The sequence below is a fragment of the Toxorhynchites rutilus genome, chromosome 3 (genome assembly GCF_029784135.1).
Source record: "Toxorhynchites rutilus septentrionalis strain SRP chromosome 3, ASM2978413v1, whole genome shotgun sequence".
Classification (NCBI taxonomy): Eukaryota; Metazoa; Arthropoda; class Insecta; order Diptera; family Culicidae; genus Toxorhynchites; species Toxorhynchites rutilus.
Window position 1 is genome coordinate 146,308,304 of NC_073746.1, and position 27,584 is coordinate 146,335,887.

The 27,584-nt window shown below is 38.2% G+C and overlaps 2 protein-coding genes across 2 annotated transcripts; both read right to left on the minus strand.

The window, feature by feature from the left end:
• Nucleotides 1-7,688: 7,688 nt before the first annotated feature.
• On the minus strand, nucleotides 7,689-8,596 carry LOC129773552 (uncharacterized). Its single transcript, XM_055777165.1, has 2 exons — nucleotides 8,122-8,596; nucleotides 7,689-8,053 (listed from the first exon to the last, which is right to left on the minus strand). The coding sequence occupies exons 1-2, from the start codon at nucleotides 8,405-8,407 to the stop codon at nucleotides 7,689-7,691; spliced, it is 651 nt and encodes a 216-aa protein (XP_055633140.1). The 5' UTR covers nucleotides 8,408-8,596.
• Nucleotides 8,597-12,353: 3,757 nt separating this feature from the next.
• Nucleotides 12,354-23,034, minus strand: LOC129773553 (uncharacterized). Its single transcript, XM_055777166.1, has 2 exons — nucleotides 19,108-23,034; nucleotides 12,354-13,826 (listed from the first exon to the last, which is right to left on the minus strand). Exons 1-2 carry the CDS (start codon nucleotides 23,032-23,034, stop codon nucleotides 12,354-12,356), a joined length of 5,400 nt encoding a protein of 1,799 aa, XP_055633141.1.
• Nucleotides 23,035-27,584: the final 4,550 nt, after the last annotated feature.

A 27,584-nucleotide genomic window follows, 5' to 3' on the forward strand; every position in this document is an offset into this window, starting at 1 on the left:
CTCACCCATTTTGTAAAGTTCGCCATTTTCCAAGAAGCGGAAACCGGGAGCTGCTCAGCACTTTGTTCCGAGTGTAGGTAACACTTTATCCAATATCGGTTAACGAACAATGCTTCGAAGCAATTAAAAACCATCAATTACAACTTTTCGCGTAAATTATTATTGCTTCCATAAAATTTAGGCAACTTACTGAGGATTAGTTGGCCGTAATTTGGTAAACTTTGCAAAAAGATCAATCTCCAAGGTGAATTGTATCTGTAGAGCGATACACAATTAGCAAGAAGATAGCGCCAGCCGCTGTTTGGCACGATTGATGCTTATGGATTTTAACAACGAAGATTGAAAATAGAGAGTTTAATTCATAATTAAACTCTAGGGTGCACATTATTTTTTCAATTAATTTTCAAACAACAGTGTTGTATTTATGATTGTCCACTAACTTGTCCTGCTACATGTGTGTCCTTGAACTCAGTCTTTTGAATGTAGTCAGTAATGTTCCTCATAATTCACATGGTTATATACAATTTTAGACTCGATTACATACAGTTTGATTTTTTTTATGTTTTCATTATGATTAATCCCAAGAAAAAACGTAATATTTCAACGTTGATGTAAAATTCAATTGCCTATTATAAGTACAGTTTTAGAACATTTTGATTCAATGAATGAAAAATTAAAATTGTTTATAACGATATTGCAGCGAAATAACATTAGATAGAAGTTGAGTGTCAAAGTAAAAATTGTAGAACAATCTGAGAGCTTTAATTTGGTTGATAGAAACAACCAATTTTATTATGGTTTTTTTGAGGCAAAATAAATAAAAACACCTTCAAAACAACTATCTTTGACCACGTTAAACCCCGTTTGTATTCTTGTTGCGCTTTCCATTCAGAGTACATCAATGTCGATCCCAGTGCGCGAAGATATTGATTGTATAAATAGAAAATAGTCAGCAATTCGACTAGAAAGTAGTAACATTTTGTAAAACGTCCGAAAACAAACCGTATATATTTTTATTTTATTAATTTGTAACTGTCAGTCCCAGTCAGTCAGCACTTCCCTATGAAAAAGCTCAACGGCTGGGCTTAACGTGTTAGGGTTTTCAATACCAAGATGTTATTGAAATCCACTATTTTAGATATTTCGCAACTGTATTGAATTTTTTAATCCTTCGAATGAAATCAAGAGAATCATCCAACGTAGCGTGAGTTTGAGGTTAAGGTCAGTTTAAGGCAAAAAGATCCCGGAACAATAAAAAAGTTATTAAACTTTCTGGGGTTCCGGGACCATATGCGTGGAAGGATTTTTGTAGTTTCAAATCTCTTGAGAGATTCTGGATAAATTTATTTTTTTCATATGAGAAAGATGTTTGCTGTAAATTCTTCCATTATATTGAAAAAACGAAAAATATATGTATAAAAAAAATAAAAAAAATTCTTTTTTATACAGGATTCGATCATATACAATGAAAAGATATATAATCGAGTTCGCCCTGTACAAACAAATGACATAACCAAGCACATTGAATTGAACGATAAATTTGATATATATTCTATGGTCTGGTCTCTACTAGTAGCTTATAAAAAAATCCTACAAAAAATATTATCGAATTATATCAGAAAGTTTCATCTCCCTTCGATTCAGTTTTAATTTATTCATATTTCACCCTGCAATAGGTTTCAATTCTGGAACGTATTCTTAAAATAGCTTTCAGCCCATAATCTTCGCCATACACCCAAAGTTAATTTTTAGCACATTTTCTGGCATCTCGATTTATTACATTAAATGAGCTGAAAGATGACATAAAATGTTCTCCTCCCCAATACATGTATATTATTTGTAAGTATAGTATGGTACACTTGGCGCAGTTGGCACAGTTGGCACAGATTGGCACAAATGGCACTAATGGCACGAATGGCTCAAATGGCACAAATGGCACAAATGGCACAAATGACACGAATGGCACAAATGGCACAAATGGTAGAAATGGCACAAATGGCACAAATGGTAGAAATGGCACAAATGGCACAAATGGCACAAATGACACGAATGGCACAAATGGCACAAATGGCTCAAATGGCACAAATGGCACAAATGGCACATTTGGTACACTTCCGAATCGCGCTAGGCGACGAACTTAATAATAGAAAATTTACCCCCTTCTTGTCAACACAACTTTATCTCTGCTATCATTATAAAACTGCGTATTCCATTGTCTTGAGAACCCAAAAAATGGCAAAAAATGAACCCAAAATATGGGTATCAAATGAAATGGCTTGACCAGTAGAACACAGTTATTTATGAGGAATGCAGATCCAAAATGGCCGCAATCACAAAATGGCACCATATATATTTTTTTTTCGAAACCCCATCAATATGGCTATCAAATGAAAGGGCTTGATTAATAGAACGCAGTTATTTATAAAAAATGCAGAACCAAAATGGTCGCCATCACAAAATAGCACCATATATATTTTTTTCTAAAGCCCATCAATATGGGTATCAAATGAAAGGGCTTGACTAGCAGTTATTTATGATAAATGCAAATTCAAAATGACCGCCACCACAAAATGGCGCCATAAATATATTTTTTTTAAAACCGAATATACAGACATTGGAACACCTTCGACGTCGAGTTTGTTTTGATAGAGGTAACCTGGCGCCAATAATATTGCAACACGACAACGCTCGTTCACACACTTCACGTGCAACTGAGGCTCTGAAAAACCTGAAGTTTGAATTGATTCCTCCAATTCCCCGTATTCTCCCGACCTTGTGTCTTGCGATTTTTTTCCTCTACTAGTGAGAGAGACCTTAAGGATAATCATTACAGCTCTGACAATGAGGTGATAGCAGCTACCCGTCCTGGATTCCAGAAGAGTCGGATGAATATCTTGTTACACGTTGGGAGAAATGTGTAATGCTTGAAGGGTGACTATGTCGAAAAATAATACATGTTTTGAAGGTTAAGATTTGTTTTTTACCCAACCTTGCTATTTGTTTTTGTTCGTTTTCTACAAGCGTGTATGTGTATTATTTATAAGACTATGTTATTGCAAAAATCCTTCTGCGCATATGGTCGAATTTCAACAATGACGGAGTTATTATAAAACTATAAACAATTTTCCTAACTCTATGGTTAGTAATAGTTCGGCTGAAAAGATCATAAGGTTGACGTCTAGATGGCGCCTCTTGCAAAAATCTACTTGACTATCACAAAGTATTATCTTTCAATGGATACGTGTCAAAATTTGACAGCAATCGGTCGATTGGTTCGTGAGCATTGAGAGTGAAGCAACTTTTGTTATTGTGAAAAAAATGGAAAAATCCGAATTTCGTGTGTAATTGCATTAATTGGGTTTCAATTTGCTTCCGCATCCACCGTATTTTCAAAATTTGGCCCCTAGCGACTATTTTCTGTTCGCAGATCTGAAGAGAATACTCGCTGGCAAGAAATTTAAGATCGATGATGAAGTGATTACCGAAACTGAGGCCTATTTTGATGAAAAACCGAAAGAGTACTATAAAAATGGTAACGAAAAGTTGCAGTTGCGCTATAAACGCTATATCGCCATCGAAGGCAATTATGTGGAAAAATAAAATTGAATTTTGCAAAAAAATAGTTTAACTGTGTTATCTTATAAACTTTTCAGCCGAACTGTTAAGGTGGAAGCCCGATTACTCGCGGTGGACTCGAATTTAGAAGGGTGACATATTTTTTTATGAAAAGGATGGGGTATAAGAGAATTGTTACAATGGTAAGAACACACTCAATTCTTAAATCTATTCGTATATCTATTGTATGTCTACATTTCAACTTATTTTACTGTTTATAGCAAGGGAGCCAATTGCTCGCTTGTGAAGATTCCGGATGTTAGAAAACTGCATTCAGCATTTTTGGAAGACAATAAAATAGTTTATAAGCCCTCACACTCTTTTCGGGTGACTTTCGTCGGTTCTGTTCTCCCAAACTACGTGAAAGTAGAGAGTGTTTTTTTTTCGGTGCACCTGTTTGTACCGCGGGTTTACCATTGCACCAATTGCAAACTTAAACTTGGACATTCTTTCACCCATTGTGGCAACAAGTTTCGTTGTGGAAGATACACCTCGCACGAATATACAACGGCCACAAACGCAAAAACAAGGCAAAATAAACATGATTACTTATATCAACCAAATTAACGCTGTTTAACCGCTCTTCAATTTGTTCTTAGACAACCAACTCCTATCTTATGAAAATTTCTCTATAATATGTTTCCAAACAAATCCTGGCGATTTCTAGTGAAGGATAATTAAACTTAGAATTTGAAGTATCTGAAAAAGAAACAAAGAAGAAAAACAAATTAAAAAAGACAATTGTCTTGAAGGTCGAAAAATAATGAATTTTCGTGATTTTTTTTTCCAGATGTTAGGAATTAAGTCAAGTGTTCTGGTATTTTGGTAATTGTTAAAGTTATATTTGTAGGTGTATTTATCATTTTTCGAGTTTACGAATAATGATTATTGCGCTGTTGACAGATGGATACCTTACTGGTGGTTTCGGTCTGAAGTAACGGGGTGCCGCAGAACGATGAATATTTTGAAACTTTAGGACAATACCTAAAGCATTACATAGGGGTTTTTAAAAATTCCGAAAATTGCTAAATGGCGACCATTTTTGCTAAAAATGAGTTATTTTTCATGATAAATCGCAGTTTATAAGCTCATAAAAAATCGAAAAAATGAGATATTAAAGCGGCTATGTAAGGATTTAGATAATTCATTTTCACATGCTGATAAAAGAAAACTCAGCCAAATCGGTCGAGTAGATCCTGAGAAATCTATCCCACCAGCTGAAAAACATGGTTTCGAGAAAAACACGTTCAAAAATTCGTACAGTAATACTTAATATATCCCTTGAGGTGACCTCATACTTTCGGCTGTAACTTTCCAACGAAATCAAATATCGAACAATTCTTTCGAGACAACATTTCTGAGGACATAGGCTTCCCAAAAATGCAAAAAAACCATTTTTTCGAGGGTCACCCCTTAAAGTATGGATGTCCACTGTGCCATGTTCCGTGCCATAGCACTCAATTTCTGTGCCATTTTTGTTTGGCACGGCACGGCCCCTGTGCCAAATCGCACGCACTCTAGTGGTCGTGTAGAGTAACTTCGCATTCCAGCCGGCCTTGGTTCGATCCCCATTGATGTCGTATTGACTTTTTTTTTTGCACAATCCCAAATGAAAAGAGAAAAGAAAACAGAAAGAGATGTCTGCTCGCATACATACAAACCATTTTTAAGCTTCAAAATAGCTCATTTTTTGCGCATTTGACTCTCATACCAGGAAATGACATCTTTTCTGCCAAAGATGACATGTTTTCTGCCAACGCTAGTTTGGGTGCAGGCACGTTTATGCCAATCACAGTGGAAAGAGCGGATTACGCCGAAAAATAACTTATTGAAAAACGTAAAGAAAATCTCGTCATCATCTCGTCTCATCTGGTTGTACTTCCATCAATCGTAAAACTTAGAAGATTAATTTCATAGACCTTCGTCAATGTCAATGTCCTCCATTCTGGAAGCGTGAAATTTTCTGTCCCGCAATGAGTTATACGGTAGGGAGGATGCTTATCCTTATTTTATATTTTGGTCGATTTTTTCGTCCTCCTGGCTGACTTATAATGTGCAGACGATAATTGACCCATATATGAATCGGCAAACATTTTAGTTTGATTATTGGATTGATATCTGATATCTATACATCATTTCGGCTCGATTCATTGTTCCTGCTTTCAGTTGCTTTCAGTAGCGTCACATGTAATTAACCTTAGGCAACAACCAAGTCAATCAGAATATGACACAAGTTCATACTATCATACTGAAATCTTTCTGCTAGAATATCCGATATCCTATGCCTATAATGTGTGACAGCTACTTCGAACTACTATGCCACGATGGTGAAGATTGGGTTGATATCAAGTGTACACTTCATCATTTCTATGAACAACGGAAGAATGAAACCACTCCGAATCGGATCATATTTCGACTGTATCTAATACCTATCACGATGCTAATTACTTTGATGGGTTGCTGGTGTGAGAAGAATCCTTCAGAAACACGTGTTTGCTTCAGGTGGTTGAACATCATTAGTCTATTCCAGTCTACAAACTTTTTAAAAATCTCAAAATAAATATATTGCGTGCTTGAAAAAATGCCCCGCCATGTGTATGTATCTTGCTTGATTCCTAATCCCTTGAATCCCTTGATCAGCGGAAAGACAGCGAAATCAGAAACGATGAACTGTGTTCATTAATCATTGGCGGAGGGCATCCGATGGGATTCAATTAGAATCAAAAGCAGCCGCCCGGGATACAATCGCTGGTTCACCGACAGAAATATCTGATGGCAGAATAACATTAATCATAAACATTATGTAAACACAGAAGCTAATTTAGAGACAAAAAATACTCAAGTGTCTGAAGCAGTCATGAAAATTATCTGAATGTCCACCAGACCGATGATAAATACCGATATAGATAGCCGTGTTGCATAAACTTTTTAGTTTGTATTTGGTTGAGAAGATATCGTTATTAGGCTGTTTTTGGGCCTTTATTTAGTCCATGGAAATACATTTTTCTGACAGGTAATTTGGTCAAGCCGGCTCATAGATTCCAATGACATTTTTTTTGGGACTGTGCGGCATACATTCAAGATTTCTTTTCTTGACGGAGATGCGTAGAGGAGATGTGTTTAAAACGCGCCTGCCGGGCACCAGCAAGCCAGCAAGCCAGCGTAAACCAGCAAGAATAGAAATGCAATGGTTATAGGCAATTCGCGACTACGAAGCTGAATTTGACAGCTTGTGTGCGTGAAGCGAATGTCAAAAAAGAATTGCAAAAAGAATGTGATTTTTAAACGCACCGTTTTTAACGTTTTTTGTAATGGTGAGTATGTATCGAAAGAACTACCCTCTAGGATGCTAATTTAGTTAAATCACATAAATTTACTGCAGGGGAAAACGTTTTCTTACCGCATCCAAAGGACACTGTCTTTACTTGTGAAAAAGTAAACAAACTTTCAGGATACTAATCTTTAATAAAAATTAATAATTGTGTGCAAAATTTATCTTCCAAACGGTTGGAAAATGAGTTTTCCTTATGCAGTGAAAAAAAACTTTGCCGTAGCTTAAGCTGAATTTAACTTATAAGTGTTTTTCTGTGACCTTGTTTCATGCATTATCAGGAGCCATCAGTCGGAGAAAATGAAACCTGCTACGTGGCTGTGGAGTTTGCGGATGTGTTCGATTACGCTGTGGGTGGAAGCCGTTTAGTCGTCGAAGGCGAGAGAGTATTCAAAGCTGGACATCTTTTAATAGTTGGTGTTAAAGAAGTTCACGATGAAGGCTTCAGTATTTTCTCGTCCTGCCTCCAGTCATCATCTCCAAGCTCGGAACCCCATACAATAAAAATTCGTACGAAAATCTCCTTCTCCAAATGGTTGTTTTCGCGTTCCTGTAAAGCTGGCAAAGGGAAGTGCAAACACGTCATGGCTGTTTTGTATCATTTGCTTAAGTATGTTTTATTTTATTTCTTTATTATTGCACATTTTGCACCAAGTTGGACTGTTTCACACTTTTTCAAAAGTGCGAAAATGTGAATAAAAGTGCGACTTTGCATCAAATCTATTTGCTGTCTTCAGCGCACTTATTCGTTATCAATCGAAGAATAAGTGCGCTGAAGACACCAACATGATTCGATGTTAGAGCGCACTTTTATTCGTATTTTCGCACTTATGGAAAAGGCCGAAACAGTCCAACTGTTTCGTGCAAAATGTGCAATAACGTGTTTTGAATCATAAGTAATTAATTCGCCTCTGATGGCAAGATCTGAAAGGTTTGGTGTATCATGTCTCTGGTCCATCGCTGCCCCAACTTTGGCACGGTTTGCAGCACGTTCAGCACGGCCCTCAATAAGTCTTTTCCTGGCTTCGCTGATGGGAGGTTGTGGCAAATTCAAGTCGGAAACTGCTGATGGCCTAAGAATTAAGCGATCAGTGGCACGGCTTGTTGCTATAAAAAGTATAATAATAATTAAAAAAATTATAATATTATTGCTTCAAGGCGTGTATTACACATACTTGGAGAGTAGAAGTTCGACACGGTGAAATGGAGGCTACAAATACGGGAGGTTTTTGTAGGTTCTATCTTTAGTCGTAGTCGTTGGATCCAGTCTAGATACCGCGGTTTGTCCGTTTTCGGAGGGAAGGCATGAAAAGAAATTCCGGGGCGATATCTCTGCTTACATCCGGGGACGACACAAACAATACGGCTTTTGAATTTTGCAGATTGTTCGGAGTCAGCTTCAAGCAAATTTCGTCCGACTTGCATGTTCTCCGGGCAATTTGCGCAGCTTTTGACGTCCATATTTCACACGTTCTAAGGAAAATATTTTGAAAAATATTAGAGCACTGATTGAATAGAAGCCAGATCTTTGTATTTTAGGTATTTTATGAACACTAAGCGGATATTTTTATATCAAATTTCATTAATTCGGTTTACCTCTCTCGCAGGTAGATTGACAGAGGGTGTACTTCAACGGCTTTTTTTCACTACTAAATGACAAAAATTTTGGTTCGGAGCATCGAAACAGCTAAGAAACACTATTTTTCAACAATTTCCACTAATTGTAAGATAAACATGGTACAAGTTTTCGAGAAATCAGTATATTAATTACAGAGAAAATATGCAACGGTTTGTTTACATATTTTTCACTCACACGCGAAACTTTCATAGGTGGCGACACCGTACCTTCGATGACGCGAATCGTGCTAGTCAATGATAGAATCCTACCATGAAATTTTTACATTTATAACATGCTTTAAAAAAAAGAAAAATAATGTTCTTTTCGATGTAATTTTCTACATAATTTCTATAAGGTTTTTGTTGCTTATCTCATATCTTTTCATATCTCAGATGAAGAAAATGATAAGAAAGGATTCTTTTCTTTCTCAATTTGATATTTTCCGCATCAGCTTACCATCGAGCAGTATGGCGTACCCTAGATCGGAGCAATTTGCTCGCTTTCGGTCGTAAACATTCTCACGAGAGAAATAGCTTGTATTTGAGGGATGCCAGATGATTTTTTCAAATATTTCTGCATGGCATGAATAAATGTCTTCAAATGTAATCATAATGAACAAAAATGAACAAACCATAACGATATTTCTAAATCATGTTCGATAAATCACACAATTGTTTTCACACACTCACACCTCAGTATGTTTTCCTAAAATTAAATGTCTTGACAACGAAAACATGTCTTCACATCTGGCATCTATATTATGTGCTCATAGAATGCAGGAAAACAAAGGCGCGGACTGGAGAATTAATGCACGAATACTGGGAGAACACGCTCACCAGAGAAACGGTTTCTTTTCTTCGCTGGTGGGCATGAAGGGAATTGACGAATTTACGCAAAGCTGAATCAGCTCATGCGACATCTACATTAGAGCTCAGAACCACAAAAGTGAGGGTGTTTGTTTATTTTACGCACTGAAAAGCAAGATTCGGTGGTGATTATTCATTTTATTTCAATTTAGATACATTTCAGCCATTGAATGTCGTCAGTATATGGTAAGAAAGTTGGAGTTTTGTATATTTACGATGGTTTCAACACGCGATTTGTCCAAAGTCATAGATAATTTCCGAAAATTTTATGTTTGATAATGCATACCGGTTATTGATACTATGGATAATTGCGATGGAATCGATATCATATCAAATTGGCTGATATCATTGATTATGTAGGGGCCGATACGAGAAGAATTTGCAGTATTTTTAGCGCAAAACACCCTATTCATCGTTTACATAGTTGAAAAAAATTAAAATTACAATACTTATAACAAGCCATTCCTCGTAATACACATAGCACATTGTAAAATGATGATTTTCTAACCTTTTCAGCGTGGAAAGAATACATGAAACCGGGAAATTTGAAGATAAATTCTGATTTTTCTAGAAAATTTGAACGAATTCCATACCAAAAAAACAAAACATCCTCATTTTACTCGCTGCGCCATCTGGTTGTAAATCCATCGTAAATTCGTCAATAGATTGATTGAATCTCTCATTCATACAAGCTATTTCTCTGAGCTTTCTAGTCTCTGAGAGAAACAACTCATGGGCATATTATACTTCTGCTGGGCCATTTAACACCGTATGATTGAAGAACAGATGACATATGACTGAGGGTTAACTAATCTACGTAGGGTAACACGGGGTGATTTGGACCACCCCTTTATCTCAAAAATTACGGCTCAACATGGATTTTCTATAGTGTCATTTTCTTCTATTCTTGAATCGTATGTACCTAAAGTAAAAAAACGTTGGTAAAACTTCACAAGTAGAGGGAAACGGTAGCATAAATACAGCAAGTACTTTGAGCGTCAAAAAATGTGGAATTTCCGATCGTGGTTTGAAGGTTTTTCACGCTGATTAAACAAACTTTTCGTATATTGTGTAGTAAAGCTCTGTTCGCCTACAGAAGAGGAACAATTTGATGTAGCGAAACTGTACGTTTGATAACAATAAATGAAATTAACTGCATTTTAATTTTTGCGTGATGTGTGGGGTGACATGGACACGTTTCTGTGGGGTGAATTGGTCCTACAGGTTTGAGACTTTCTTTGGTCTAATTGATTCCAGATGCGCTAAATCACAAGAAGAGGATGGACAGACACCGTTGGAAGAAGGAGGAGCTTGAAAGAGCAACGCAGGCCATCGAGAACGGATTTTCTTTGACCAAGCATCAAAAGTGTTTGAAATTGCACGACCAACAGTGAAAAGATTCATGCAGAATTCGAGATGGTGTCAATCCAACTTTTCTGGTCTGGAATCTGGCCAAGACACCTGGTATCGATCCCAAAACATTGTTACTGATTGTAACATTATTCCAAAATACTTTACATAAACATAAGTATGTTTTTTCGATGAAACACACACTGGACCAAATCACCCCACAGACGGTCCAAATCACCCCGCATCAAATTTTAATGTCCAAAAATCATCTCTTTTATTTTATGATATATTTGGTAGATTGAAGCTTTATATAATGATTAAACATTATTTATTGAGAGAAAACACGTAACACGAAACAGAAAACACGCTCAGTATACAATGTGGCATTTTGTATTAAGACCGTATTGGTTTGGAAATATTAGGCGATTTGCTTAGGTGGTCCAAATTCCCCCCTTTTCCCCTCCTGACGGAGTTGTAGGGGAAATTTTAGGAGCACGGTCAAGGTAAATCCATTCTCGCTTAGGAGGTGCGTATTACACCCTTCTCATATAAATAATAGAAAGTGCATAGACATCGCTGGACATTTCAATTAACACGTTGAGCCCTGCGTCGGTCCCTATCATTATGATATGAGAGCTGAGCTGAGAGTGATCAACATCACTGGCAAAATAAAAAATATAAAGAAAGATATACAATAAGATAACCGACTAGTCGTATTTATGACAATTTTCTTTCTACACAATAAATATCTTTGGTAGCTAGGACCCCCATTGATATTGTGCAAACGTTTTCGATGCGGGCTGAAGGGAAAGCACTGCAAGAATAATTGAGGGCTCAACGTGTTAAGGATTCGAAATAGTATAAACATTACACATAAACATGATTTTCATCATATAAGATTGTGACATTTGGGTAAATATTCTATTCGGAAAAAATGGTTTTCGTGAGACCATATTTTTGTAAAAGCTCTATAATCGGTATTTGAATGTATTGAAAAATGTTGTTTATATTTTTATATAATTTCATATTATTCATCATATTGTTTATCAAGACGCTGGTAGTGCACGTAAGTGCCCTCTAAAAGCTGGCGAAGTATTTTCTTCGGGAACTGTTACGGCGAACCTGGTCGACTGCTGGCGGACACGGACGATAATACGGTGGAATCCGATGCTATGATGGACGAAGTCCTTTTCGGGATCTAATACTGAGCGTCAAAGCGTCGAAGTCCAATTATGTTTTAATAAAACCTCACTTTCGAAAATATAACTTTATTCGATAACGTATCGACCAGAACTGAACAATTCTATCCTATCGTGTAATCGACCTCGATCGTCGTCGGTTTCCCGCGCAACGATCGGGTGGGAGAAAGATAGAAAACGGAAATGCGGTTGATACGAATTAGCATACTAATTTCAAGCTAGCTATAAATTGTTTGGTTCACAATATGTAGTGGGATTCTGAGTTATACAATTCAAATATGGTTCACTATTTTTCTTATGTTCTAACGTAAGATCTCCAACATGCCGGGCCCCGTTGAAAGCCACTTTCAACTAACCACCAAGCGTCTCCTTGCTTAGTGGGTGGTCGGTGGTGCATCTGCAGGAACTGTAGCGCTGATGTCTTGGGTGCGAGGCTGCTCGATAGGGAGTGGGCACACCTCTGTAATGGCTCGTCGGTAAGTACCTTGTGCGGTCCGGACCTGGACCACACGCACGTGTCCGTCTTTTCCTGGGAAAATTTGTTCCACCCGTCCAAGGTTCCATTTCATGGGTGGTGTTGACTTCTTCTTCAGCAGAACGAGTGTGCCTACGTCGACATCAGGATGGACCACTGGCCATTTCTGGCGGTTCTGCAGTTGGCCGATGTAGTCGCGCGACCAAGCCTTCCAGAAGTGCTGGAAACGTTTCTGCATTGTCTGGAATGAGTTAAGACGGTTGTCAGGAAAGTCACACAAATCTGGTTGCGGGAGCGAATTGATTGGCTCTCCCACAAGAAAGTGCGCAGGTGTTAGGGCAATCACGTCTGCCGGATCGGAGGACAAGGGCATCAACGGACGAGAGTTCATCACTCCTTGTATCTGGGTGATGAGCGTGTGGAAGTCATCGATGATCAGCAGCGAATCCTTCATTATACGGTAGAGGTGATATTTGAAGGTCTTGACGGAGGCCTCCCATAGGCCTCCAAAGTGGGGTGATCGTGCAGGGTTGAAATGAAAGGTTATTCCATTGTCAGCACAATGCGAAGCGAGTTTCTCGGAGCAATGCATCGCGTTGAACTCGCGACGATATTCCTGGAGCACGCGGTTTGCTCCGACGAACGTCCGCGCGTTATCGCAATAAATATGAGCTACACTACCGTGCCGCGACAAGAAACGAATAAGAACGTTCACGAAGGCGGTAGTCGTGAGACTGTAGACCATGTCAATATACACTGCTTTCGACCACATACAAATGAAAATTGCGACGAATATTTTCATTGACGAACCTCGACGGTTCGGTGGACGAACAGAAAACGGTCCGCAATAGTCGACGCCACTACTAACGAACGGACGCGAAGGCGTAAGACGAACAGCTGGTAGTGGTCCCATGATCTGGCAGATGCTTTTGGGTTTACATCGAAAACAAACCATGCACTCTCTGACGATCTTCGTAGCTAGGTCTCGTCCCCTGATTGGCCAAAAACGCTGTCTCAAGGTGGCTAGTAGTAGTTGAGGTCCGCTATGCAGCATTCTAAAGTGGGTCGCCTTCGCAATCAGGAACGTTAGATGCGCTTTCGATGGAAGAATTATGGGATATTTTGTATCGAAAGGAGCATCCAGATTTTGTAGACGTCCAAATATCCTCAGCAAACCTTCTGAATCGAGGAAAGGATTAAGCTTTTTCAACGGCGATTTAAATGTCATTTCCTTTCGTGCAGGACCTTGATGTTTCCTTAGAAAATCGATTTCTAGCGAAAAGTATTCCTTTTGAGCGACTTTAATCAAAGTTTTCAATGCCAATTGGACACACAGAGAATTATCATGGTGGACATAGTATTGTGTTTTGTGCTGTGATAGTTTATGAATATTTAGTGTGAAATATTGCCCTGTGCAGCGAAAGAAGTCTTCGTTCGCGTGCCCTTTTTGTTGAGAAATCAGGATAAGTAGGAGAACGGTTGCCTACAACAACCGATTCTTGTTTAATTTTGCCTTTTTCAGCCGGCCCCGGCGTGCTGTTTTACTTGTATAGCAGCCGTGGCGGTTTATTCTTTCTTTATTTCTCTTCTCTGTATGGTTGTATAGCGTCCCGCTTTAATCTGTGTTGGCTATGGAATGTTCGGTGTGTAAACTGGGGATAGTGGTAAGCGATCTGCCGGTTTGCTGTATCGGTAAGTGTAGCGGAGTGTTCCACTACAAATGCACACTTCTGAGCAGGCCGACAGCAAAGCTTATCACGGAGAACGTAAATGTTTTTTTCAAATGTAATGACTGTCTATCAGACCAGGGTTGTGGTGAGCAAAGTGATCTTATCTCGGGTGTGCGAAAGGTAGAGAAGGAGGTGATGAAACTATCTTCACTCTCTGACTCGCTTACGGACATGCGAGATCACATTACGGCTCAGCTAGACAGCGCGCTAAAGTGCGGTATGAAAGATTTGAGACAAAATATATGTGAGTCTCTTGAAAAATTGATATGTGAGAGATTGGATTCTATGACAAGTTCATTTTTAACATTTACCGCGCAGAATAATTTAGCTGCAAGGAATGATTCGCTCGATGAACCTGGTGCAATTCCTTCTGAATCGCACCAAAACATTCCTAAACGGAAGAAACGTAAATATCAGAATAATGATAATGATGATGTCATTCTTAATAACATAAGTTTCGCGGATGTAGTCAAAAGGTCAAACAATGCTATTGATAATAATATAAAGAGCAATAGTATCAAGCAAAATAGTCGTAAAACTCAGTCGGTTATTGTAATAAAACCCAAAGAGTCCAAACAAGCTTGCGAGGAAACTCGTAAGCATTTAAAAACAAAACTAGATCCAAAAACACACAAAATTGGGAATTTTAGGAATGGTAGAGATGGCTCCATCATTGTCGAGTGTTCAAATGGAGCCAACATAAATGATGTCAAAAATGATATTGAAAGCAATTTGGGTGAAAATTACCATGCTGTTGTTCCCATATCGGTGCCAAGATTAAAAATTGTGGGCATGAGCGATCAGCATTCCTCCGCCGTATTCATTGACTATTTAAAGAGTCAAAATGAAAACATCGCAATAAAAGATGTAAAAGTTTTGAAAGTTTTCGAAAATCCACGCTTCACATACAATAAGTATAGCGCTATGATTGAAGTAGATGTTGACACATATAATAATTTACTGAGTGCGAAAAAAATAAATGTGGGGTTTGATCGGTGCTCCGTAGTTCCCGCGATTAGTGTGTTAAGATGCTTCAAATGCGGAGAATTTGGACATAAGAGCACGGATTGCAAACAAAATTGTGAAACGTGTTCTAGGTGTAGTCAGAAACACAAGACATCTGAGTGCACGTCAACTGTATTGAAATGTGTTAATTGTTTGAAAATGAATAGAGAACGTAAAATGAATTTGGACGTCAACCATGCCGCATTTAGTTCTGAGTGTTTAGTATACAAAAGACTTTATGAATTGAAAAAAGGCAGCTTGCATTTCAATAAATAGCAACCATGTTCCAGAAGAATTGTGAATCAATTTCATGTTCTGTATTTGAATATTGCGGGGTTGTCAACAAACTACGTAGCATTACGTCAGATTGTTGAGGAAAAGCGTCCACTTTTAGTTTTATTATCAGAAACACATATTATTGAAATTGAATCATTTGATCAATATAGTATTCCGGGATACAATGTAGCTGCTTGTTTATCGCATTCTAGACATACTGGCGGTGTTGCTATTTATGTCAAAGAATCAGTTCAATTCAATCTTCGCCTCAACGAAGTTATTGATGGAAACTGGTTTTTGGGCATTACAGTTGAACGTGGCATGAAGATGGGTAATTATGGTGTTTTGTATCATAGCCCCAGCTCAAGTGATCAGCGTTTTGTTGAAATTTTAGAAAACTGGCTCGAAATGTTCCTTGATTCTAGCAAATTAAATATATTAGCTGGTGATTTCAATATCAATTGGCGTGATGACTACAATTCGAACCATCTGAAGCGCTTATCTGATTTCTTCAATTTGAAACAAACAGTAAATGAGTTCACGCGTATTTCCAGGCACAGTAAAACTTTAATTGATCATGTTTATTCCAATTTTGAAACTATTAACACAGTCATTGATACCAATTTGAAAATAACCGATCATGAGACCTTAGTTATCAATATTGTAGATAATTTCGTGCCAAACGACGATTTTGTTAAATTAAAGTGCTGGAGGAAATATTCGAAACATGCTGTTTCGAATCTTGTGATGAGAAGCCTGGATTTTCCATTCGAGGTCGATAATTTAGATGAATCAGCAGCTGTTCTTACTATTACCTTGAAAACGTGTACAAATCAGCTAGTTACGCAAAAGTATGTATCTTTGAAAAACTCGAACAGCTGGTACAATTTGGATCTTTTGCGCCTTAAACGTGAGAGAGACAAATGGTACAACAAATTTCGTAGAACAAATGATGGAAATCACTGGAATATGTACACGATCGCGCGCAATAGATATTCACAATCGATTAAGAAAACTCGTTGTGAATATATTCAGAGGAAGATTGATCAGCATCAAAACAACAGCAAAGAGTTATGGAAAATTTTGAAATCTTTATTGAAACCTAGTAATAGTAAACCGCGGTCCATAGCTTTTCATGGCACACTTGAACAGTCTGAACAGGCTATAGTATCCAAGTTTAATGATTATTTCGTCAATAGTGTTTCATTGATCAATCAGTCCATTGAATTGGTCGATGAACCTGATGAAATAAGACAGCCGGTTGATAGTAATTGTAGATTTGAAAGATTTCACCCAATTACATTAAATGAACTTAGAACTATTTGCTTTTCTTTAGGTAAAACGGCTGGAGTGGATAATGTCAATGCTAGAGTTATTCAAGATTGCTTTCATGTCATTGGTCACATCTTGCTGGACCTTATTAATAAGTCTTTATTAACTGGGCATGTGCCTCAGGTGTGGAAGGAATCTTTCATAGTTCCTATTCAAAAGGTTGCTGGAACGATTAAAGCCGAAGAGTTTCGTCCCATCAACATGTTGCACACATTAGAGAAAATATTAGAATTAGTTGTTAAAGGCCAGCTGTTGCAATATTTAAATCTCAACGCTTTGCTAATACCAGAACAATCGGGATATCGAGAAGGACATTCCTGTGAAACCGCATTGAACTTGGTGTTAGCAAAATGGAAAGAGAAATTAGAATGTAAAGATACCATCATTGCTGTTTTCTTGGATCTGAAACGCGCTTTCGAGACAATTTCTAGGCCCTTGTTGTTGAATACGATTAAGCGCTTTGGAATTACGAGTACTGCATATAAATGGTTTGAAAGTTATTTGTATGACAGAACTCAACGGACTATTTTTAATGATTCAATTTCCAGTCCCGTAGGGAATAATCTTGGAGTACCTCAGGGAAGTGTATTAGGGCCCCTTCTGTTTATTATGTACATCAACGACATGCGACGAGTTTTACGATTTTGTGATATTAACCTTTTTGCAGATGATACTGTGTTATTCATTGCAGCTAATGATTTGAATCAGGTCGTTTTATATTTGAATGGAGATTTGCGTTCTTTAAGTAGATGGTTGAAGTATAAGCAATTGAAGTTGAATATAAATAAAACTAAATTTATGGTAATCTCGCGAAATCGTTCTAATGAAAACGTCTCTATTATAATTGATGATGAGACCATTGATCGCGTTCGGGAGATTAAATATCTTGGCGTGATTATTGATGACAAACTCAAGTTCAATACTCACATTGACAATGTCATCAGGAAAATTGCCAAGAAGTATGGAATCTTATGCCGATTGAAAAACGATTTAACTATGTGCAGTAAAATACAGCTATACAAATCAATCATCTCTCCTCATTTAGACTTTTGTTCTTCCATATTATTTTTAGCCAATGATACACAAATATCGAGATTACAGCGTTTGCAGAATAAAATAATGCGGTTGATTCTAAAATGTAATAGATTCACTTCCTCATCTTTGATGCTGGACGCTCTAAAATGGTTATCCGTGAAGCAAAGAATTGTTTATTTAACTATGGTGTTCATTTTTAAAGTAGTTCACGGTTTGCTGCCTCGATATTTGTGTGATCGAGTTGAAAGAGGAAGTGATTTCCATAGATATAACACTAGAAACGCGAATGAATTAAGAACACCTAATTTCTTGTCATGTGCTTCACAAAATTCGTTGTACTTCAAAGGAATAAATGTTTTCAATTCGATGCCAAGACATATTAAATGCGCAACAACACTTACAGAATTTAAGAGGCACTGTATTTCACACGTGAAAACTGTGTTTTATTAACAGTCGAACGATTTTTTTTTTAATTTTATGACGAAGATTTTTATTGACGAAGTTTTATACGAACGGATAATTAATGTGGACAATTTTTGGTAGTTTGTTTTTCAATGTTTTTGAGTAACCTGACGAAGTTTTTTGAACGGATTATATTATGTAGACTATCTAAAATTTTTTTAAATTATCTTTTTTTTAATTAGTATTGATCTCTATTATGTCTGTCATGATGGACTGGTGATGATGGACTATTTTTATTTTTATTTTGTTGTTTTTATAGTTGTATTAGTTGAAAAAAAAAAAATAAAAGTAGTCTACAAAAGTTTGAGCGTCGCGCGCGTGCCACAGATATAAAGGATATTAAATTGAAAGATTTTTAAGTGCCGGTCTAGGAAATTTTCGTAAAGGAAATTTTCTCGATTTCTCTGAATGAGGATATTCATTGTCAATCCAAAGCAAGGCTGGCGGTTGGACTTGTGCTCTGGTGGACCCTTTGGCTGCAAGGGCCTCGTCGGGACCGTATCGGCTCTGTGGCGGACATGACTGAGTATTGGCTTGTCTTTGGAAATTGCAATTTTTTTGAACTTATATCTGTGAATAAAATCAGTGCGTTTTTTTTGTGTTTGCTAAACTGATTTCAATGTTGAGAAAAAATAAATAAATTATCTTTTAGATAACTCGTCTTGCTCAAACCTCTGTAGGGGAAGGAGGCGGGACCAAAAAAAAAAAAAAAAAAAAAAAAATATCAATCTCTGTGGCAGTAAGTGGGCCACGATGATGATTTCGGGCTTCTCTCGCGCGGGCGTTGTGACTAAATCGGTGAATCCAAGCGACCTTGCGTAGCAGAGGAGAAAGAAGAGAGTGTCGTTCGATCAATTCCGAAAGCAATGAAGTTGTAATGGTGGTTATCATGGACACTATTTGTCTGGCTTCTGTCTCTCGAGCCTGTAAGTGTAACGGCGAGAGCGCTATATTGTTCGGCGGCCAGCTTGACTCATCCTCGAGTAGGAACGGAGGTCCATGCCACCACAAATCGTCATCAATTAAGCGAGATGGGAGAATGCCTCGTGAGACTCGATCAGCAGGGTTATCGGTGGTTGGAACGTGGCGCCAAATACTACCTCGGGTGAGCCGATGTATTTCGGCGATTCTATTCGACACAAACACTTTCCACGAAGATGATGACGATGCTAGCCAGTGAAGTACTATTGTCGAATCCGTCCAGTACGTTACTGGGCAATTAATCTTTGTGGCGTCCAGTACAAACTCGGCCAGTTGCGCAGCGAGCACAGCGGCACAAAGCTCGAGCCGAGGAGTTGATAGTTTGCTGAGTGGGCTGACGCGAGACTTTGAAATGAGTAAATTGCATTTGCGTTCTCCCATTGAATTGATAGATTTGAGATAGACGCAACATCCATAGGCCTTGTCGGATGCGTCTGAAAAGACGTGAAATTCAAGTACCCGAGGATTATCCACCATAACACGGCGAGGAATTTTTAAAACAGCGAGTGTCTGAATCTCGGACCGATATTGGATCCACCAATCTTGAAATTCTTTTGGAACTTCTTGGTTCCAGTCAAAGTTTTTCGACCACATTAATTGCAGAAGGATCTTCGCGCTGACGATAGCTGCTCCGACTAACCCCATCGGATCGAAAAGGCGCGACATCTCTGAGAGTATTAAACGTTTTGTGATCGTTTCCGACGATGAAAATTTTGGAACGTTGAAACTAAAGTGATCGGGAAGGGGGTGCCAGAGGAGGCCGAGTGCCTTCACCGATCCTGACTTGTTGATTTCCAACTCTGTTCGAGTATCTCGAAGTGATTCGGGGATGTGTGAGAGAATGTTGGGGTTATTACTACACCACTTTCGCAAATTGAATCCTCCACAACGAAGCAGATTTATCAGCTGATTATTTGTTTCTATCAGGCGTTGCTCATCGTCATCTCCCGAAAGATAATCGTCTACATAGAAAGAACTCAGCACTTTCGCAGCAGCCAACGGGTAATTTTCGGCTTCATCCTCGGCCAATTTGTTTAACACGCGGGTGGCGAGGTACGGAGCAGGAGCAGTGCCATAAGTCACTGTTTTCAAACGATACGTTTTCAGTTGATCCTTCGGGTTCTCTCTCCACAAGATCAGCTGCAGCGCACGGTCTTCTTCGTGGATGAGAACTTGCCGATACATCTTCTCCACGTCGGCAGTTATTGCGTGCTTCGGCAACCGAAAGTTGAGAAGTGTAGACAGTAGCGGTGGTTGAACTGTGGGTCCAATATAGCAGAGGTCGTTTAACGATAGATTGTTGGAGCTTCGACACGAGGCGTCGAACACTACTCTCGTCTTTGTAGTAGTGCTCTCGGGACGTTGTATAGCATGATGAGGAAGATAAAAGTGTGGTTTCGACATATCTGGTTCAATTTGTTCCATGTGTCCCAACGAAATGTACTCGGTCATGAATTGTGAGTATTCTACCTGGAGCGTAGGATCTTTTATTAGTTTCCTCTCGATGGTCAGGAATCTGCGTTTCGCAACCGAATATGACGCTCCCAGAGAACACAACAACTCCTCACGAATCGGCAGACGTACCACGTACCGACCGTCAGCGGCTCTATAATGCGTATTCAAAAATGCTTCCTCGCAATGCTGTTCCTCGAGGGAGAATGCCTTTCCCTTCTCAAAACTCTCCACCTGCCAGAATTTATGAACTGCTGACGTCAAGTTTTCAACAGTTGATGCGTTGCAAACTACCACAGGACTATGGTGAACCGATGCTTCTCCTGCGACAACATATCCGAACACCGTTTTGCGCAACACCGGCATGCTATCGCCCAGTGTGATCTGCTCATTTTCTAAGATCGTGAAGAAATTCCTTATACCGATGATTATGTCTACATCGTGAGCGATATTAAATTTAGGGTCTGCGAGAGGGAGGTGGCGAGGAATAACCCATTTCGATATATCTACATTGGCAGTAGGTAAAACTCGAGTTAACGTAGGTAGTATCAGACAGTCTATACTAGTACTGTATGATCCAAAGCGAGAGGCAACTGTAATAGTTGTTTGGTGTTTCACTTTCTTGACCGATTGACTGATGCCGTAAACATCTATGTCTGCGAGCTTGCGCTTTGAGCAAAGCTTTTGGGCTAGTTCTTCGGTAACGAAATTGGCTTCGGATGCGCAGTCCAACAGTGCTCTGGCGAAGAGATAAGTGCCATCAGCGTGTCTAACTTTGATATACGCTGTGAGCATAAAGACAGCAGATGTGCTGCCTTTCGAAACGAACGATTGGTTTGGAGTGACGGATTGGCAATTAGTCACTTGCGAGGAAGAGCGGGCTGAGCATGACGGTGTAGACTGCGTACCCGACGAAGGTACGTACGAAAAAGAGCGATTAACAAGCCCATCCGACGGCGACGGGGCTAGTCCCGTAACCCGAGGGACCACGTGACATTGATCGGCAATGCACGTAACCGACGGTGGCGCTTCGACAACCGTGGCCGATTGTGAGAGTTGTGAATATTGGCCGACCTGTGCTGCCACAGATTCAGATTGAGCGACAGCATCCGAAGACTGTGAATTCAGATGCAACAGTGTGTGATGTCGTCTGCTGCATGTTCGACACGAACCAGCTGAACAATTTTTCATCAAATGTGACGCCTTCAAACAATTTAAGCAGAGGCCGTGGCGCTTGGCCACATCGAAACGTTGTTGTGGCGAAAGTTTCTTAAAATCGTCACATTGGGATAATATGTGTGAATTCTTGCACATGATACACTTCGGGAAACTATTTGTAGTGTGATACGAGGAGGTTTTACTTCTGACAGGTTTTAACTCGTGCTTTGATTCGGATTTGTTCACTTGGTTCGAAATCTGGGAGAGCGTTAGTGATTGTAGAATTCGTGCGCGTTTCTGAACAAACTCAACTAATGTTTGGTACGTTGGTCGTTCAGTTTCATCGAGCTGTTGTTCCCATTCCTTCTGCGTTGTCGGGTCGAGCTTACTGCTTAGCAGCTCTACAAGGAACGAATTCCAATGATTGTTGGAATCTTCCAATTTGTTGAGCACATTGATGTGCTTTTCGAACTCGTCAGCTAAGTTGGATAGAGCAACTGACGATTCTTTACGTACTGAGGAAGTAGATAACAGTGCCGAAAAATGTTGCTTGATCAGCAGATTCTTGTTGTCAAATCTCTTTCTCAACAGATCCCATGCGATTGTGTAGTTAGTGGATGAAACAGTAAGCGATTGAATGAGACGTAAAGCTTCTCCTTTCAGCACAGCTTTCAGGTACTGAAATTTCTGTACCGATGAAAGATGGGAATTTGTGTGGACGAGAGTAGTAAAAAGGTCGTGGAAATTCATCCAATCATCAAAGTTTCCACTGAACTCAGGAATTTTCAGTTCAGGGAGACGAACAGAGGAAGCGTATGCAGGTGGAACACCAGGCGAAGTGGGAGGTCGGTCAGTGCGCTCGGTAACAATTTCGAGTTTTCTCGCCAAAGACCCTTTCAGTTCGAAGTATTCAGTCTCGAACGAAGCTCGAATTTCAGCTAAATCGTCGGTTAAGTCCTCGTCTAATTCAATTTCCGCCTGAACCTCATTGAATTTCTCCCACAGCTCATCTAGTTTTTCAAGACGGAACTTCAGTTGAGGGAAATCGCGATCAAATACAAAATTCACGTCAAACGCTTTCAGCAATTTAGCGGAACCAACGATGTTATTCCTACGCAGAATCAGCTTCTTAACCTTTTTTGATATCATTTCGATGTCTTCGTTTATTTCACACAATCTCGCTTTATTTTCACAATAGAAAGCTTGGTCCACTCACCTGCTCCTATTCGATATAGGTTACCTGGGTTCTCTTGACTAAACCTGCGTTCCTTGTTCGTCAGCGACCACGTGGTGAAGAATTCCGTGTCCCGTCTAGACGTCCAGATCGAGAAGACTGCCTTGGCAGTGTGATGTCCCGCCTGTAGATTCCGTGGAAATAGCAGCAGCAGCAGCAATAGCAGCAACAGCAGCAGCGAAACTCCTTTGAACAGCGATGTCTATTGTTCAAGGCCAACCCACGCTAACCTCTCAGGTCGGTCGAGAATGATGATGACCAGGCAGTCCCGGGTTTCGGCACCAAAATGTGTTACGGCGAACCTGGTCGACTGCTGGCGGACACGGACGATAATACGGTGGAATCCGATGCTATGATGGACGAAGTCCTTTTCGGGATCTAATACTGAGCGTCAAAGCGTCGAAGTCCAATTATGTTTTAATAAAACCTCACTTTCGAAAATATAACTTTATTCGATAACGTATCGACCAGAACTGAACAATTCTATCCTATCGTGTAATCGACCTCGATCGTCGTCGGTTTCCCGCGCAACGATCGGGTGGGAGAAAGATAGAAAACGGAAATGCGGTTGATACGAATTAGCATACTAATTTCAAGCTAGCTATAAATTGTTTGGTTCACAATATGTAGTGGGATTCTGAGTTATACAATTCAAATATGGTTCACTATTTTTCTTATGTTCTAACGTAAGATCTCCAACAGGAACCATATGGTCGATTTAGTTCAAAGGGCCTGGTCGGATAAGGGTGTAAAAAGTGCCCCCAAATAAAATCAGCAGATGTATGGCAAATATTGTATAGGATATCAAATAAGAAAATTTGGAGGTTTATTTGAATCCCTCTGTGGTTTAACATAGGATCTATAGTGAAAAACGTACTTTTTCGATTATTCCACGCCATCCTGAAAAGTTTCGAGATAAAAATTCGAAAAAAATACTAAATTTGCATCTTACTTACTTACTACGAAAAATTATCAAAAAAATATTTCATCAGTAATTGAAGTACTAAAAAACATTGAAATTTTTATTTTTTTTTATTTTTAGATTTAGTACTACTCCAATTCATATTAAAATACGGCTTTTCTAGATGTGTCATTTTTTCAGATTTGTTTCAGTGTTGAGCGGTACAAAAATATTTTTTTATATTACCCAAGGGTCTGGCTGGGTAATGGAGTAAAAAGTGCCCCCAAACCAAATCGTAAGCTGTATGGAAAATATTGTATAGGGTACTAAATAAAACATTTTAGCAGCAGTACCATATATTTGAGTCCTTATATGGTACACCATAGGATCTATGGTGAAAAATGCACCTTTTCGTTTTTTCACGCCATTCTCAATAGCTTTGAGACAAAAATATGAACAATATACTGAAAGTACATCTTACTAAGGTGTATCGATAAATATTTTCAAACAATTTATTCATCAAAAAATCAAATATTAAAAAAATAAACTAATTTTTATTTCAATTTAAAATTTAGACTTAGTACTACTCTAGTTTGTATTTAAAATTTCTTCCTACGTCTATTTCAGGTATATGTGATTTTTCAAAGTGTTTTTCGCGGTACAAAAAATATTTTTAGGCATTTCTAAATTTTGAAAAAAAAATTACTTTGAGATCTCTAATTTTTATTTAAATGCATTCGTGTGTGTTGTTTTTCCATATGTAGCGTAATTTTTCTTGAAATTTTAAGAGGATTGCGCAAAAAAATGTTTTTTTGGTCTTTGGTCATTTTTTATTTATTTGGAATTTAGAGCCCCAGTACTGTTCTGATATTTATTTAAATTTTGTTTTTTATATGTCTAAATTTTGTCGGTATATATTCAGGGCATTGCACTGTAGAAAGATTATTTCTCGTTTCTTAAAATATATGAGACTATCTTCACATTGGATTTAGATGGTTTAGCAAATTCATAGGTGTCAGCAGTACGATGGAGCTTTGTGAGAAAAAATAAAGTCCTTGTGCAAAGATCATTCGGATTAATGAGAAGCACACTTGAAAAAATCCAAATTATTATATTTTTTTAAAATTTTAATCTTACAATTGAAAACCACGAATACAATAAAAAGATCGATTTCAAGAAAATAAAAATCTGCAATTTTAATGCAAACGATGAAGAAAATTATGTTTGTGTCTCGCAATGCTCCTCAAAATTCAGGAAAAATTGCACCACATGTAGAAAAAAGACACATTCGAACGCATTTAAATAAAAATTAGAGCAGAAGTGGGTCTTAAAGTTATATTTTTTTCAAAATTTCGAAATGCCAGAAAATATATAATTTTTTTTGCACCGCATTTTTAATTTTTTTTTATTATTATATTTTTTGATGGAAAAAATGCCAAAATGTTTTATTCAGTATCCTATAGAATATTTTCCATACAGCTGATGATTTGGTTTGGGGACACTTTTTACTTCCTTACCCGGCCAGGCTCAAATGTAAGTAAAAAATCTATTCCAATATGTACTTTTTGACGAAAATGTGTACCCTGTACCGTACAGAATCTGTACCAAAAATAACAAAAAAATCTGTACCTTTCCAGATAAATCTGAACGTGTGGCAACACTGGCCGTGAGAGAAATAAATACATTTTCGAAATGAAAATTATCAATCAAAATTAATTTTCTTGTATCAAATAACCATCATCTCCAAGTATTTGGAAGGTTTCCTGAGAGTAATAAAAGAATTTATTTCTAACAAAGCTTGTTGTTTATCGATGGATAGGAATCTTAAGCAAAAAAAAATGGCTACTGTGTAATATACAACAATAGTTATCTTAACATAAAAATGTATACGAATAAATTCGGCTCTGTGACAGCTGAATTGCTAAATGAGCCTAATAAACGGATGGGATAAAAAAAAAAGCTTGTTTCTAATTATAATTTCAACAAATTGGTCTCTCCCTATAATGTTTTTTTTCCAAATATGTTGCTCTATGTAATAGACTAACTATTTTTTTATGCGAATGGAGAAAAATCTCAAATCAACATAACCTCAGATAGTAATTCTATTTTATAATAATGAGTTTTTGTAGGGATTTCAGAAAAATGATAGAAGATTGATTATGTATGGTTCAGTGCTACGTATTTTATGCATTCAAGTAACAACAAGTATTAACTTTCATTCAAATGTGAATGATTTTTAAAATTGTCTTTGGGCCACTGATCTGGTAGAAAATAATTTGCCTCACACACATAGACTTTGACACCAGTTGCCACACAGTATATTAGACACCTCGAATGACAATGTCCCTGCCCTATTACAGTAATAATGGAACAAGATCTGAAAAACCGTATTCGCAATTATTATGGCCCGTCATTCCAATTTTTTCAACCCTACACGATCATTGTTACGAGGGTCACTATTTATATTTCGGGAATTGGCAACACTGATGTCATGTGAGTCCATCTGACGGTTCCATCGTAAAGTTTGACATTTTTGACGATATACGTACTCAGAACATTTTGTCATACGGACGCTATTTGTTTATTTTATATTTAGTTGAAAGTTTGGTCTCGGCGAAAAAATGGAACTGAATCGTGAACATTTTCGTGCGATGATTTTTTACGACTTTCGACGTGGATTATCACAACAAGAGTGCCACTTTTGGCCATGAAGCTCCATCAAAAACCACTGTGTATCGCTGGTATAGTGAATTCAATCGTAGTCGTAGTTCGCTGTCCGACGAGTTTCGTGAAGGTCGTCCAAAATCGACTGTAGTGCCAGAAAACATCGATGCTGTGCACGAAATGATTAAGCAAGATCGTCATGTAACCTATTGTGAGATTGAGGCATCCCTAAGCATTAGTTCCACCAGCATATATGCGATTTTACATGAACACTTTGTTGTGCGAAAATTATGTTCACGATGGATCCCACATATTGTTAGTTCACTCCATCAGTGTTTACCGAGTGATGATGACAGAAGGATGGTAAACAGTCGTTGGACGGCGCGTATCAGATAAAAGATACCGAATTGGAACGTGATATGATGAAAACCGCAATCTGTGATCCTAGACGAGATGCCTCCTGTGTTATGTATGGATGAAACAAAAAAAAACTCATCAATGTAATATAAAATAATTACCAATACCGAACACAATTATCAATTTTTATCATCAGTAAAAACATATTACTTTTATATAGAAAAAACATATTTGAAATGGAAAAGGTAATTTCCGTTTATAATTTTTACTTTCTGAGTGTTTATTCAACCCAATGCAAATTTTAATTGGACTTACAGCAACTAATACTATATGTAGACACTCCCCTTACTTGCAATATAAAAATGCCCCCTACTTGCATATATTTGCAATGCCGATTTCCCTCGGGCACCTTGGTTTTGATGTCTCAGTTAGGGAACACATTTCGGTAGGGAAAAAAGTTCCCCCTACTTTCATGTATTTGCGATGCCGTTTTCCCCCAGGCAGCTTGGTTTTGATGTCTCTGTTAGTGAACACATTTCGATG

Coding starts and splice junctions, on each gene's coding strand:
- LOC129773552 (XM_055777165.1), bottom strand. CDS start 8,407: ATGGACGTCAAAAGCTGCGCAAATTGCCCGGAGAACATGCAAGTCGGA. Junction 8,054..8,121: donor GTCGAACTTCTACTCTCCAA/GTATGTGTAATA, acceptor TACTTTTTATAG/CAACAAGCCGTGCCACTGAT.
- LOC129773553 (XM_055777166.1), bottom strand. CDS start 23,034: ATGATATCAAAAAAGGTTAAGAAGCTGATTCTGCGTAGGAATAACATC. Junction 13,827..19,107: donor TTTCTCCTCTGCTACGCAAG/GTCGCTTGGATT, acceptor AAACTATCACAG/CACAAAACACAATACTATGT.